Here is a 16,286-nt window from a genome sequence, read left to right on the forward strand (position 1 = left end):
ATTTGCATAGCAGTGCAGTCAAAATATACAAGACCCTTCAATTTCCAAATCTAATAAAGAAGATATGTTAAGAAAAGAAATGTCCTTTATTTTTAGTATATCTGTGTATTGTGTTTTCTTATGATATTGTGCATATGACACCAGTGGTATAGTAGGAGGTTTGCATGTCTCCTAGTTCAGCCTAAGCTGCTCTGCTATAGCTACCTTCTATCAGCCTAAGCTGCTAGAAACACCTCTTCTACACTAATAAGGGATAACTGGACCTGGTACAGAGTGTAAGTACCCCTTGGTACCCACTACAAGCCAGGCCAGCCTCCTACAAGCAAGAACAATTAAAATTAGTTCAGTGGATCAAGAGTTAATAGTCATCAAATAGTATCCAAGATAAAAAGATGTAACTCACCAAGTGTCTTCCAAAGAGGGCAAAGGGTAATCAGATAAAAAACACACTTCTAATCACTGTCAAAATTGTAATCTAATTGATCAATTTAACCAAAGAGCTGAACTTGAGCGATGAAGAATCTAATATCTGGTGGTGAACAGCACAGTGGTGGCTCCTTCGCAATGGTAAAGGAGGGTCGCCCCTCGGCTAAGCCAGGAGTTGAAAAATAAAACGATATATCATTGTTTCATTTTTCAGCTCCTGGCTCAGCTAGCAGCATGTGACGGGAGGGGCGGGATGCTTTACGGGAGGGGAGTGAGGGGAGGTGAGGGCGGCAGTGAAGTCTGCACTTCTAAGTGGGCATGTGTGTTTGGCTGGCCCTCTCAGTCTGGCCAAACACTCATAGGCACTTAGGTTTCTCCAACCCAGCTGTGCTACACAGCAGGGTTGGAGAAACTGCACAGGCTCAAGAGCACTGTCTGAGCAGCAGAACAAGCCACTCAGACAAATCCCTGCACTGCTTTCATACTAATTTTAGCATTAGTGCAGTGCTAGGATTGCTTGGGAGCCAGTGCTGATGGCCCAGTGAAAGCTGGGACACCAGAAGAAGAGCAGAGGAGCGAAGCAGCAGACAGCAGCCACAGGAACAGGTACTTTAAAAAAATATATTGTTTTATCCTCCTCCCCCCTCCATTATCCGCTGCTCCCCCCCCATGGAGTATATGCTCATATCAGTTGTGAAAACTGCAGAGCACTAAAACTGTGTTGGGAAAACAGTTTATGTCATGTGATTCATATCTGACTCGGGTCAGGATGGGCCATAAAGCAGCATTTCCGATCTAGGTCCGTCCTCATGGAAGCATCGTCAAAAGGGATTGCAGATTCTGTCAGTGCAAGGAAGATTTGCACCATACATGGCACTCTATTTCTTTCTCAACATAACTCAGCAGCATAGCTCTTAAGGGAAGACAGCGACAGATTCAGTCCTTGGACCTCTCCTTTATCCACACAGGTGTGAGCAGTCTCCTCAACACCAGAACACCGGTTAACAATGGAACATGGGTTACCTTATACACAGCTGCTGGGAAAGTAGGCATTTGCAACACACCAATCAAATTTGAAAAAAGCAGGAGTGACTTCTCATACTGTTCGATCCCCCGTGGCTTCACCAGGCTGACGCCCTGTCCCACCCCTACACCATCAATACCCTTTAGATTGCTGTTTGAAGCTACAAGAAAGCCAAAGAGTGAAAACTACAGAATGCAAACAAAGCTAGCTCTTGGTGACAGCCTGTATAGTTCACTTAGCCTTCTCATAACAACCTATGAATGTTTTACTATAAAGTCAAGCCTCACAAAACAAGCCAACACCTACGGTCAGCCAAGGACAACCGTCTCTGTGTTTTCAAAATGAGGAAGCATTCCACTGGTCACAGGGCATGAATGAACTAACTATTTCAGGCCGCAGTTCACAAAGAGCACTCCCATTTCACATTCAGGAAAAACCTAAAGATTTGGGTCCAGATCTTAAAATCTTTTTAGCTGGCTCTATTATGTGTCCTTGGTTTTAAGTGAATGCCGTGCCTAGGGCAAATCCCCTTTAACAACATATTATGAAAGCAGGTTTATGGAAGTGGTAATGTGTGATAAGAATATTTGTACATATTAGATTAGAGAGGCTCCAGCTGAGGTACCACAATGTCATAACAATACAACATTGTGTTACAATAACAAAAACATAACAGAAATAAAGCACAACAAAACAATTATGTTACAACAGCAAGTATACAACCCAACAGCACAATACAATGCACCAACAGAATGTAACAAAACAACACCAAAGTGACAACACACAAATTAAAGCCAACAATAGAACACATCAGTACAACACAACATACCAACACAATACAACACAACAACACCAATGCCAATACATGCAAAACCAATTCATACCAATATAAAGCACTATGACAAAAATATGTAACAATATGTGTTACATTGTGTTGTGTGATTTTTTTCTGGTGTTATGCGAGTGTGCTGTGTTGAACTGAGCATTTGTTCTGTTCTGTTGTGTAACTTTGTGGCACATTATTGTGCGGCTGTAACATTGTATGTTTGTGTTTTTGTGGTATGTTGGTGTATGTGGTGTGTCGCTGTGTTCTGTGTTATTAGTCTGTTTGCTAACTTTGTCAATGTGTTTTGTTTTGTTCTGCAAATATATTGTTTTTGTGCTGGGCTGCTGTATTTTTGCATTGTGTTTTCAGTTTGTGTTGCTTTGTTGTTGTGGTGATTCACTGTTTTGTGTTATTGCATTGTATTTTTGATGCTTACAGTTAACTGTATTTCTTTGTGTTTTTGTAATGCATCATTTCATTGTGTTGCTGTTATGTTGTACTGTGGTTGTTGTATTGCATTCTATTTTTATTGTTTTAGTGTGTTGTGTACCGTTATGTTACTGCACTATTGTGTGTGTACTTTAAAGACATCCACAAAAACTGTTACATTTCCAGGCAAAAGCAGCACATTCTTTTAGAGTTCCAGTGACAAACATTACTACAAGTGCAGATTTAAGACAAGGCCATTGCAACAGTTTTGAGCTGACTGATATCTTCAATAGTTGGAGAGCTGGAGCTGCGTTATTTTCCCACCTTAATCAGTATTATTTTCCCACCTTAATCAGTGTTGAAACGTTGCGTGTGACAGGCACTTTAAAGGCATGTGGTACTTTTGTCTATAAATGCAGCAGCATTTTTGGACATATTGAAAGTAAACAGCAGAACAGATCACGATAACAGTACAAAGCAACATAACACAAGTAAAAATAACCAGGTACATCACAACAGTCAAACAGAAGGCACTACAACAACCACAGTACAAAACAATACCACACTGCAATAATGTGGCACAAAACAAAATCTATCAAAAACAATAGATCACATCACCACCATAACAAAATGTCACACAACAAATATGCACATTTTACTCGTACTTTGTCACCTCCAGAATCCTGCTTTCATAGTATAGCTAAAAGGTGTTTGCACCCAAAAAATCCCTTGCCATAACACCATGGCATGATATAGCACCAGTCAAAAATATTTTATGATCCGGCCCAGTCAGTCTACAACATAGCAGAGAACAGTGCTTAATTTGAGTCGGTGTTGCGGGTGTTCGTGACACTGGCGCATGTTTATGACAGTTCACCACGTGGTGGCGCTGTCTATTTTTTAACAATCCAATTTACTTTGAAAAAGAATGATAACAGTGCGTTGCGTCTAATCCTGCAGTTGTTGATGATCTGAAATACAGCCCAAGCTGTCACACTGCATTAGTGTAGTTGTAGCTAGTGGCTTTTGGGGTAGATCGGCAGGACAAAAGGATTACGTAACCTGCTTTGGCCTTCTGATAAAATACCTTGAGCCCTAGCACTTTTTAAAAACAAATTAAACACTGGCAGAGACCAGGCCTTAAATTAGTACTTTCAGTGCCTGCAATACTAAAGCCTTGTTACCATTTTTGCACATGTTTTTTGATGCCCAAAAAATCAAAACAGTAAATGAATGCAACATTTCTTACACCAGGGTTTTGTGTATCCTTTCTATGGCATCTTCGAGCTCGACCTTCTGATCGGGGACAAAGCGGTATTCAGACACGTAGCCCGCGAGGTGCTTATATGGGTCGTAGTCTCCGAGCTCAGCTGCAAAGAAGGGAAAAGAAAAAAACACACACTTAACCAATCTGTTATGACCTTAGAAAGCATGTTTTTTTTTCAATCACGCCAGCATGTGTATCTATTTAATTTGTATGTGAATAAAACAAGATCATAAATGGAAAAACAATCCCTTAAAGCATGCAGTTTCTTAGGAAAGGAATCGAAACAAACAACATAGGGATGAAAAGCTAGAAGTCAGATAACGAACACCAATGATGGAAGCATAAATACTTCCTGACATTTGATGGTGAATTATTTCCTGTTGTTGTCAGCCCGGAAAGATTAAATTGGTTCCTACAGTGTGAATAGTCAGCCATGCTAATCACAGTTACTGCCGGCGGGGAACAGACATTGTATCAATAATTTACTGTTCCGCGTTAATGAGGCATTTTCAATGTGAACTTAAAGCATGTCTGCGTCCCTTGGTTATGACCCCAATATTTCTCTAAGCCTAACGAGTACGTGTTTGGAGGCTTCATTAACTGAGGCTCGGGGATGAAGCTGCACTGTGGCACTGGGCCTTTGTGTTGAGTGTGTTCATGTATCCTCGCCAGCCAGGGTTGCCCACCTCCCATCAGGTGTTTATACTCAGGGAGGGTCTCCCTTGACCATCCGATGAACTGATGGAGGGTGGGGTTGGGACCGACTCCACCCCTACTACAAATGTACTCAAACACCCAATGACACATCCCCACTCACAATTGGACCAGAACTACCTATGGGCATTTTAAAAACCTTGGCTGGCTGCAGGGCCCATTTAGGCACATTCATGGTCCAGGTGGTACTGCCACGCTGCCAGGCAACTGATGAGCCACTCCGGGCCAGCTGTTGCTCACCCGCCAGGATACAAAACAAGCATTCGCAATGCAATGGGTCTCACATTTGCTCGAGTTAGAGCTATTAGCGTTTGAAAACTCCTAACTGGACTTTTCTTGCCACATAAGTAAAAGTTTCACATAAGCGGGCCGACGGCCACCATGAGCGCGAAGCAGACACACAACAGGAAACAACTTTGCTCGCAGTGGAGCGTATCAGCAAAAGTGCAATTATCCATGTAACAGGGTCGATGTCATGCAAAGCGCTCGACTACTGCCCAGCAAGATCACGCTTCCTAAGAAATAAAGAGAAAAAGAACTCCAGAAACCATACGGAAAACATGGAGCTTCGTATGTTTTCAGTAGTTGGCTGGTGCGCACGAGGACAGCTAAACACCAGAAACGGCATGCCTTTCACTAATTAAATCAAGAAAATTTTAAATTAGGAGCCCACGAATCAAACAAACTGATGGGCGTAGAGAGATTACAACAGGGACAGAGCGCTTTGGGTGCTTGACCCTAAAAAGGCAGCTCGTCAGGCCTTATTTCTCAGCTGGACAAGAACTGAGCGTGAGACCTTACCCCTCCCACACCTTTCCTCAACCTATGCAAGGATTCTACTCCCTGTCCCCCACACCACATGTTCTGCTGCATGATACCCTAACCTTGGTCACAACCTCAAAACGGCTGAGCATGGTGCCCCGACATTAGCTCAACCTTCGCATCTCTTTATCTAAACCGAGGCCAACAATCAACTTTCATGTGTCATCTGCAAGGTTTTGTTGTGCAAGCTTCAGATTCCTGGTGACTTCTGATGCATTACAAGGCAAACTTCAATACTGATATTATACATATTAATCAGCTGGGTTAGCTATACCCTGAGTAGTTTTTTTTTTACTGTGTGATATACATGGGCATTTATAGGTCAATGAATTACTGATGTGTCTATCCACTGGGACATGGAAAACAACAAGGTAGACTACATTTATGGTGATATCAGAAGTAGTTTGTATTTTGGAACTGCTGCAAGAGTTCACGTCAGCAATCAACCGCCACACCCAACCCCACTTTTCATTGTTTGTGGTTCCATCTCATTCCATTCACATGCCTCCCTATCCCACACCTGGGCCACAGAACCAATTGTATGTGTATGAAATCAATTAGAAGAAAAACGTTTTTTTGTGAAATAGGTGGTTCTAATGCAAATCGTTTAAAACAGAATTATTATTGAAAATTATTTTTTTTCAGATCATTCAGTTCGGTCCCACATTGGGTTCAAAACGAACCTTCCTTCATTTAAGCCTTTCCATCCATTTAAAATGGGAGAAACCCGCCGTGGCCCCTTTTTAATACTGTCCCCGCTCCCCCCAGCACTCCTCTTTCTGTCCTTCCTTTGCTTTCTATTCACTTTCTCACTAATTTTTGTTCAAATTTTTTAATCACATCCAACAGGTTTAAACTAATTGCAATTCGACACGTTCTTCTAAAAGTTCTGTAAACACAGAACCCGCCCTCTCTCACACTTGGCACCTCTACCACTACTCCCCATTTACCTTTCTCACCACCAACACCACTGCACTTTCCCAAATCTACTTCACCTCTCTTTCCCAGAAATACCAACTTTTCCCACATCACCTTGCAAATCTTCCACCTTCTCTCTCTCCCGGCCCTTTTCACCCATTCCATTAGAAAGCTCATCTCATCCTCTTTCTCTCAACATTCCCTCCTTCCAGGTTCCTCGAAATATTCCTCCTTCTCCCCTTGCTCGCTCTCTTGATCATTATATGGCAGGTAAGTACATCAAGAGTTATGACATCATAGTCACTACAAAGCAAGTCACTCCACTGGAAGTGCCTTTACATCTCAACTTCATACGGGAGGTGATTGTTATGTATATCCCACAGTGGCTGTTGACACTGTAAGTTTTGATGTACCTATACCTTTGGTCCCCCAAAATGGATCTGCACCACATCTGAGGCTTGCTAAGGGCATGCAACTAAAATCCGCTAAACCAATTTCCATGCACTTTTGTCCAACGGGAAAAGAGTCAAAAGGAAGGGAAAGAGATACAAAAAAGATGTGTTTTCCATTTCAGTAAAATTTGCTTGCAGCTACAGAAAAAAACAGTTGAACTGATATATGTCAAGCTTGCATTGAAAGTATACTTTTACTTACAAAACATGATTTTGTGGTTTTGCATTATATTGTTTAGTAGTTTTTGAAATATTAGTATTTGATAAAGGATCCGGGTGGGCTTGAAAGAGTGAATTCTTTTGTATATCTTGTTAATCTGAAAAGCCATTTGTTGATTTGCTTCGACCCTTTAAGAAGTTTGAAGGGTGTGCATAAAATCTGGCAGACAGTATGTTGTGCTTTCTCTCGGTAATTTCAAATTTGGACAGATCCATCAAGGGTGGCCTAGTGAAACAAGAATTGGCAAAGCTAATAGGTCTCACCTATGCAAGAGCCATTGGCTTTGTCAATGTGTGTTAGCCATGTTGTACACCAGTGTGGCTGCAGTTCAGCATGGCAAAAAGTTAGTGGCATGGAGAAGAGTGGCATGGAGTGTCATAAAGTGGAATGGCGAAGAGTGGAGGAGAATGTTGTAGAGTGGAATGACAGAGAGTGTCATGTATTGGAGTGGCATAGTGTGAAGTCGTGTAGAGTAGCATACACTGGAGTGGCACCGAAAAGAGTGGACTGGTGTAGAGTGCTTTGGCGTAGAGTGCTGCAGAGTATAGTGGCATGTAGTGCAGTGGAATTGAATGCAGTGGCATTGAATTCAGAGGTGTACAATGCAGCGTCATAGAGTGGCACAGAGTAGAGTGGCTCAGGGTAGAGTGGCACAAAGTGGTGCAGAGTGGAGTGGTGTAGAGTTGAGTGATGCAGAGGGAAGTGGCACAGAGTGCAGAGTAGACTCAAGTGCCATAGAGTTCAGTGGCGTAGAGCGGTGTAGAGTGGCATAGAGTGGTGCAGAGTAGAGTACAGTGCCATACAGTGCAGTACTAGAGTGGAGTAGCAGAGTGGAGTAGTGCAGAGTACAGTAGCGGAAAGTGCAGTGTTGCAGAGTAGAGTGTCAGAGTACAGTGGAGAAGAGTAGAGTGGTGAAGAGAGCAGTGGCACAGAGTATAGTGAAGCGGACTAGAGTGCAGTGGCATAGAGTGCAGTGACGAAGTGCAGTTGTGGGCAGTGCATTGACACAGAGTGCAGTGGTTAAGAGTAGAGTGGCGTAGAGTTCAGTGGTATAGGGTGGAGTAGAGTGACAGTGCAGTGGCATAGAGTAGATTATTTAAGAGTAGAATGAAGTGGCGTAGAGTTGAGTGGTCCAGTGTAGAGTGCAGTTGTTTAGAGTGGCATAGATTGCAATGGCGTAGAGTAAAGTGGTGTAGAGTGCAGTGGCACAGAGTGCAGTGGTGCAGAGTAGATTAGAGTGGCGTACAGTGGATTAGAATGGAGTGCAGGGGCATAGGGTTGAGTGTTACTGTGTACAGTGCATTGGCATAAAGTGTATTGGCATAGAGTGTAGTGTTGCAGAGTGTCAGAGTACAGCGGTGTAGAGTGGAGTTGTACAGAGTAGATTGGTGTTGCCTAGACTGGAGTTCTGTAGAGTGCAGTGACGAAAAAGTGCAATTGTGTAGAGCAGAGTGTCAAAGAGTGCATCTGCATAGAGTACAGTGGTGTAGAGTAGAGAGGTGCAGCGAAACTGGCGTAGAGTGGAGTGGTGCATGGTAGAGTGCAGTGGAGAAGAGTGGTGCAGAGTAGAGTGCAGTGGTGTGGAATGGTGCAGAGCAGAGTGGAGTATTCATGGTCTGGTAGCAGACTGCCGTTACAGACAACACATTTTCAATTGAAATGACCATTACGTTTACACAGACACACAGTTTTACTAGTAAAACTATACAGTGTACAGATGAAAACATGCGGAAATTGCATCACCTAGTTAAATGATTTGTTTTGATGATATTAAAGTGTTTGTTTCCAACACGCTTCAGAAATAACAAAAAATGTGCTTCATTTGCGTGTTCATAAATGAAGAGGAACAAATCACAATTTCCCAATAATATTGGTGCTGTGTGACAAATCTTCACAAAATCTGGCAGAAGCTTAGAAGGATTGGTTTTATACTGCTATGTCAAATTTACTGTCAATCTCTCTGGCTAGGAGGCAATAAAATATTCACATACTGACAACATTAGCGTTGCTTGATAAATCTCCATCAAACATGGAAGGCAGTTAGTAAGTTACACCCAGAGCAAGTATATAGGGATTTGTGCTGATCCAATGAGAGGTGGCAATAATATAAGGGGTAGAAAAACAGTTTTGATTTACTAATAACTTTAGCATAGTTTGAGGGTGAGACACAAAATATGGCAGAAACTAAGTATGTTTAGCCTACTCTTGGTTATCTCAATTTTAAGATGGTTCATCAAGGGGGCAGCTTTAAAGAGGGGGTTAGCCCATTGTAAAGTCAGGCAGGTTCTGTGACCAACCACAGTAGGTCTGGACAATAGGGAATGAGCATGGAGCTGTGTCAAAGGTCGTGCATGATGCAGACTCGGTACATAGCAGGTGAATGTGGTACTTGTTTAAAAACATATATTGTCTTGAAAAAAGCATAATAAAAAGTTAGTCATGGTTCAGCGAACACAAATCAGAAAAAGTCCAGAAATGCACTGCACAGAGCCCACAATTTTACTGTATATATATTACATATTCACTATAAAATATAGCTAAAAGTTACCTATGGTCCAGCAAACACAAAACTGAAAAAACCCTGACATTCACCAGTCCCACACCACAGTGCACACCATAACTGTTGAATTCTAGGACTTTTTTCACATTTATAAACAAACCAGGGCCATACAATCTTAAGAGTGTGACATGAAGTTGTTCAAAGCAGTTGCACTCTGCAGGAAGAATGGTTGCTCTGATGCTACAAGGGCTGCCACTCTGCTGGATTGTTGCTCTCTGTTAGACTTTTCATCCTTGGCATGGTCTCCCTTAACCCTTTGCCTCTGTTTCCCAGGTTGTTGATGTGTGCTGGACTCTGATTTTGCTGTTTTTGTTACTCTGGGCACTTTACCACTGCTAACCAGTGCTAAAGTGCAAGTGCTCCTTTACAAAATGTGTATGTAATTGGCTTATCCATGATTGGCATATTTGATTTATTAGTAAGTCCCTAGTACAGTGCTCTAGAGGTTCCCAGGGCCTGTAAATCAAATGCTACTAGTGGGCCTGCAGCACTGGTTATGTCACCCACATAAGTACCTCTGTAATCATGTCTCAGACCTGCCACAACAGTGTCTGTGTGTGCAGTTTTAACTGTAAGTTCGACTTGGCAAGTGTACCCACTTGCCAGGCCTAAACCTTCCCTTTTCTTACATGTAAGACAACCCTAAGGTAGGCCCTAGGTAGTCCCAAGGGAATGGTGCAGTGTATGGTTAAGGTAGGACATATAGTAATGTGTTTTATATGTGCTGACAGTGAAATATTGCTACATTCGTTTTTCACTGTTGCAAGGCCCGTCCCTCTCATAGGTTAACATGGGGCTACCTTTAAATCTGATTAAAGTGTAGATTACCTTTGGGAGCGGATGGACATGTGGAGTTTGGGATCTCTGAGCTCACAATTTAAAAATACATCTTTTAATAAAGTTGATTTTAAGATTGTGTGTTTGAAAATGCCACTTTCACTAAGTGAGCATTTTCTTGCGTATACCATTTCTGTGACTCTGCCTGTTTGTGGATTCCCTGTCTGGGTCAGCTTGACAGTTGGGCTGGTTGCACCTCACACTGGACAGTGACACAAAGGGAGCTTGGGTGTAGTCTGCATTTCCCGATGAACCATCTGTGCTAGGAGGGAGGGGAGGAGTGGTCACACACACCTGAAAAGGCTAAGCCTGCCCTCACACAATGCAGTCGCCAACCCCCTGGTGAGTGTCTGGGGCCTGGCCTGGGCAAGGCAGGATTTCACATTCAAGAGATACTTTGCTTTGAAGTAGGCCTACTTCGAAGGATAAATTGGGTCTAAGAAGGGCACCCAAAACCACAGACTTAAAAACACTTCTGGAAACCAAGAGGAACCTCTGCATGGAGAAGAGCTGCAGAGCTGAGTAAGAAGAGATGCCCTGCCTGTGACTGTGCTTTCTGGAGCTATCCTGCAGTTGCTGCTTCCGCCAGAGTAAGAGGGCAAAGACTAGACTTTGTGTGCCTTCCATCTTTATGAAGATCTCCAAGGGCTTGATTTAGAGCTTGCCTCTTGTTGTTTGAAGTCTCAGGGACAGCAAAGACTTATGTCTGTCAGCACCTGGAGTCTCTGGAGCCAAGTGGTTCCCATCCAGTTCCTGGGACCCTGAAAGGAGAAGCTGGCAACCCAAGAGTGAGAAATCCACGCACAGACCGCCGTGCGGGGAAAAGATTGACACAACTCCGATCTGCGGCTGAAAACTCGACGTGCCGCTGGCTTCGAGGCTGAAAATCTACACTCGTCTGCAACGCGACCGAAGAATCGACGCACAGAGCTGGAGAAAGGATGCGCAGCATCGCTGACGGAGGCTGGTGAGATCGCAACCTGCGCTATGTGGTTTTCGGATCATTGTGCAGCTGGATTCCCCACGCAAGTACCGCTGGGCGTGTAAAAACAACGCAAGGCCTGCCCGGACCCGAGAGTGCTGACCGGATCGACGCATCGCTCTCCTGTGGAGAGAAGAAACGACGCGCCCGACCCGATGAAAGGAGAAACGACGCAAGGTCTCGCTCGTGAGTGAAACTGACGCTTCACAAGCCCTATTTGACGCATACTCACCAGTGCAGGGTTATTTTTGACCCACCCAAGGTACATTTTCACGCTAACATTGTTAGTGTGTGTTTAAAATTACATGAAGACTCTTTTTGCATTTTTATTGATAACTTGACTTGTGTATTGTGGATTTTTGTCATTTCGGTCTCGTTTTGTTTAGATAAATATTCTCTATTTTTCTAAACCTGTGTTGTGTCATTTTGTAGTGTTTTCATTAAGTTACTGTGTGTGTTGGTACAAATACTTTACACCTAGCACTCTGAAGTTAAGCCTACTGCTCGTGCCAAGCTACCAAGGGGGTAAGCAGCGGTTAGCTGAGGGTGATTCTCTTTTACCCTGACTAGAGTGAGGGTCCTTGCTTGGACAGGGGGTAACTTGACTGCCAACCAAAGATCCCATTTCTAACACTCTGGAAGAACTGTTTTCTTGTTGTGCTGACCTGCTGCCTGCTGCCCTCCTTGCCTGGGTGAGAGACCCAAATCACATGAACCAAACACTCAAACTGACTCCAAAGGCCAGCTCACTGGTCTCCTGTTTTCTGAAATCTCAGGGACTCAAAAGACGTCAAACGTATGCCAACTTGCCCCGCCAAGTGGTGCTAATCCAGTCCTGGGTCCTTGGAAGTGGCTATAAAGTGCTGCGCCTGTCCAAATCAACGCAATGATGCTGTTGCACTGTTTAAATCCGGCGCCTCTCCATCGATGCCGATGCATCGCTGTTGCTGCATGGATTGAGGAAATCGCATTGCCGACAGTACAGCACATTGCCTCCATTTCCAACGCATCTTCGACTTTGCAGCAGATGCATCGCCTACATACTAAGGATCAACAACAACGCACAGCCTCCTCTGCTCCTCACACCTTACCCAACGTCGACGCAAATAAGGTACTTTTTCAGTGAGCCAAGTCTGGTCCCTATGTCCAATCCATGCTCCATCATGGTCGGCCTAAACTTTCATATCTGACTTGGTCTACCACAACCAGATAGTCTCGGTTGACGCCTTATGCTTTTAAGCACTACATTTCAGTTTATTCTTTAAAAATTAATACCTGAAGTTCTACTTATGACATTATTTTGTCTTTTTGTTCTTGTTTTGTTTATTGCTCTATTTTTCTAACCAGGTGTGGTATCTTTTTTGTGTGGTGTTTTTATTGTTTCACTGTTTAAAGTGTTGCACAAAAACGTAACATATTGCCCCTTAAGTTAAGCCTGACTGCTCTGTGGCAAGCTACCAGCGGGTGAGCACAGGTTAATTTAGGGCGCGTTTGTGACTTACCCTGACTAGGATTGTGGTTCCTGATTGGACAGGATGCTTACCTTTCCCAACCAGAAACCCAATTTAGAACAACAGAGCATTTCACTGTTACACGATTCGGCAATCACGGACCACCATTCCCACTATCGAGTTCTTAGGCAATGAATTTGAGACATGATATCAGTGACTGAAAAAAGAGTGGGAGCATAATCCTGATCAAAATTTGTTTAGGTTGAAATGCATCAACATTTACCTGTACTTTTTTACACAGTAGAACTAGAAAGATACCACAACTAGTGCAAATTAGATATATATGTATATATATCTTTAATAATATCTACACTTACCAGCGATGTCAAGTCCCTAGTGATGCAGTGGCTCCCAATGTAACAGTAGTAAAACTACATGCGAGGTAGTGACTCCCGATGTAGTGCCTGCGATTGAGAGGCTCTTGATATAAAGCACTCGATGTAATGGGTACACCTTTCCATGACCACAAAAAAATCAATACAGCTGCCATTCTATCTCATCCTAAATCAATATTTAGCCAGGCAAAAACTAGGTTCCTCCCTATAAAATCTCCTTCAACCGTTCCTAGCCAACCTTCTCTGATGCTATGTTGCTATATATCTTTTGTAATCCTTGGCAATAAATGATGCAGAGAGACAGGTGGAGATAAAGAAATAAGCTATAAGATGAGGGAAAGGGGCAACGTGCCATATTGGTTCCACTCACATCTAGTCAATGCTAAGTGTCCACATGCAAACGGTGGGTACTGATGATAAATGAAACACAATTCTTCACTCCACTATGCATTCCTGTTTTTTTTCCAATGTTTGCAGTTGCTTGTAAGGTTTTCAGGACCCTTATTTTAGGCTGCGGTATCTTTTGATTACATTTCCATGCGTGCTTGACATTTAGTCATTGCAGATACTGGAACTAGTTGGAATATCACTTATCAGTGGACCTGCGGGGACATATATGTATGTATCCGCACGTTTGCGGGCGAGAAAAAAGAGCATCATCGTCTCAAAGTCACCACAGAACAAGTATGGGCAGTTGTTGAGCAAGTTCAAAGGCATGGTTACAAGAAGCCAAAAAAAAGTGGTTATTGCCAGAAAATGGCGTTCCTCCCTCGATTTAAAGAAGAACTTGGAGTGTGAAGTGAAGAGACCCGCACATACCTTTGGAAATGTTTTTTCTTTGGTGTCGTAGTACAGAAACATTACACCTGGGACCTTTGAAGAGATCCAGGGTGCACTGTGAGGCAGTACCAAGGGGTGTAACAGAATAACCACCTGGCTCTGTTTACAGCATGCTTTCTTTATGAAGGGAATGAATGGGACACCAGCTTTTAGTGTTTCAGCATCTTGTACACAGATTTGATGTCATCAATTGAGTGATTAATGGGGTGTCCGATTGCCTGCCTGCTTCTGCCAACTGCCTGTGAAAGGCGTATTGGAAACCAGCAAAAGCATGTGTGGAAATACCACGCCCACCTAACCCAAGCGTTCTAAAGTCAAAACTTTACCTTTCTCTATCTTTCTAGCAGCTTCAAGATGGGCCTTAACAATTAGTGGATACTGACTAACTGAAGAGAGCAGAAATCAACAAGTAGCAGCCTACCATCTTGGAAAAAGAAAAGGCTTTCAGTCTTGAGGTGCTGGTGTAAGAGTGAGGCCGCAAGACCACGCACCCCACATGAATTCTAGAACTCGAGATCGGTTAGCCCCTGATTTAAGATGGCGATGTTTGCTGCACCATAGTAGTAAAATTGACACGCCCCAGAATGCCTTGATGTTGCGCTGGAGCGATAAAACATATGAGGCATCCATCCAGTGGACCTTACTCATAAGAAAGTCAGGAAATATGTCCAATCCAATGTGCCCAGCTCCGAAGAGCTGGATGGACAAGTTTGGCATTGTGCTGGGTTTCCAACCACCTGGAGAAGGGTTGGTTTATAAGAGTTCTATTCTGGAATTCATGCTGGTTGTGTTCTGAAGGTTCCAGGTTCTGCGTCAGTCGAGCCAGGGCCCTGTGAAAAATAACTTTGTCATCATGTCTTATGTATTAAATACTAGCACACTACAATAAAGTCCAGATTTACAAAATACTTTGTGACGGGTTTGCGTTACTAATTTAATGCAAACCTGATGCAAAGTGTGGTGGGGGTATTTGCAATCCAATGCAAATTGCGAGTTGCGCTGAACTGTAAGGAAAAGTAACACAAAGCTGTGCAATGCGCTACCTTGCATTACTTTGAGTCAAGAGGGCATTCCATGGGTGCTGCATGGAACCACCCACAGGTTTTGATACAAATCATTATCTATAAAGAATTGTAGAGAGGGTTATGTGCCAAAACACTGTGCCTTCTCCAGGCAGATGTAACTATATTCTCATTTCTCCTCATCCCCCCCCGCCCCTTTGCATGTGTGCTGCGTTCTACAGCAAATGTACAAAGTATGAAGCCGCTTCCTGTAGAAAAATTACGCATACCACAACAAAGCTACCCTTGCACTATTGCGCAAGACATCCAAAACTGCACCAGCGCAGGGAGACAGCAGCAGTGTCACATCTTAGTAGATACAGCACTGTTCTGCTTTCCTGTTCATGCAACACAGCAACTTTACTTGCTGTGCAGTGCTGTGCTGCACTTTGTTGGGTGAACTGTAGATAAATCTGGGCCTATGCTTTTACAAAGTTTGACTGGTGCTCCGGATAGCCAGGTTTAAGCTGGAAAGTGTAGGAGATGAGTATGTTTCCCAAGATCACAATGATGGAAGAGTAAGCACGATTAAGACTGAAAAAGCTCTGGTTGGTGCGCTATAGAAAAGCAACTTGAAACAATCAACCTGCAGGCTCTGTGAAAGCCGCATCCCACAACATGGTATTTCTACCAGGAAATAAAAAATCCTAATTCACTGAATCGACATGTAAATATATTTCAAGGCAGACTACACTCATAATTTAGAAAAATCTGTAAAAGCAGCAGATTATCTGTCGTGTAAGTGTGATGGGAACTGAGTTTTCAAAATGGGGGACATTTTACATTAACTGCCCTTCTTAATGTAGACCTAAATGAGGTGAAAGTGTAGAAATGGCGTTTGAAACACAGCAAACACCTTTATTTTGGGAAGGTAAGGGGAAAAAGGGTTTTTTCACATGGGCATATGTTGTGTTTGCGAACAAAAAAGAGCAATAAAAAATATGGAATTGTAACATTTTACCTAAAGAGAACATGAGGTAAAAGGTTGGACGGGACACGAGTAAGCACGGAAACCCGCAAACATAGATTTCCCTGGGGTAAGCAGGGGTCTTTATGGAAAAA

General features: G+C 43.1%; 1 protein-coding gene across 2 annotated transcripts in view; it reads right to left on the reverse strand.

Moving 5' to 3' along the window:
* The window catches only part of EPB41L4A (erythrocyte membrane protein band 4.1 like 4A), a 624,815-nt gene that overhangs the window by 330,689 nt on the left and 277,840 nt on the right, over positions 1-16,286 (reverse strand). For both annotated transcript variants that reach the window (XM_069226476.1, XM_069226475.1), the window contains exon 6: positions 3,955-4,075. In XM_069226476.1, coding sequence (XP_069082577.1) covers positions 3,955-4,075 — 121 coding nt within the window. The remainder of the gene's footprint in view (positions 1-3,954; positions 4,076-16,286) is intronic.

Source organism: Pleurodeles waltl, chromosome 1_1, assembly GCF_031143425.1.
Source record: "Pleurodeles waltl isolate 20211129_DDA chromosome 1_1, aPleWal1.hap1.20221129, whole genome shotgun sequence".
In the NCBI taxonomy this organism is placed as follows: domain Eukaryota; kingdom Metazoa; phylum Chordata; class Amphibia; order Caudata; family Salamandridae; genus Pleurodeles; species Pleurodeles waltl.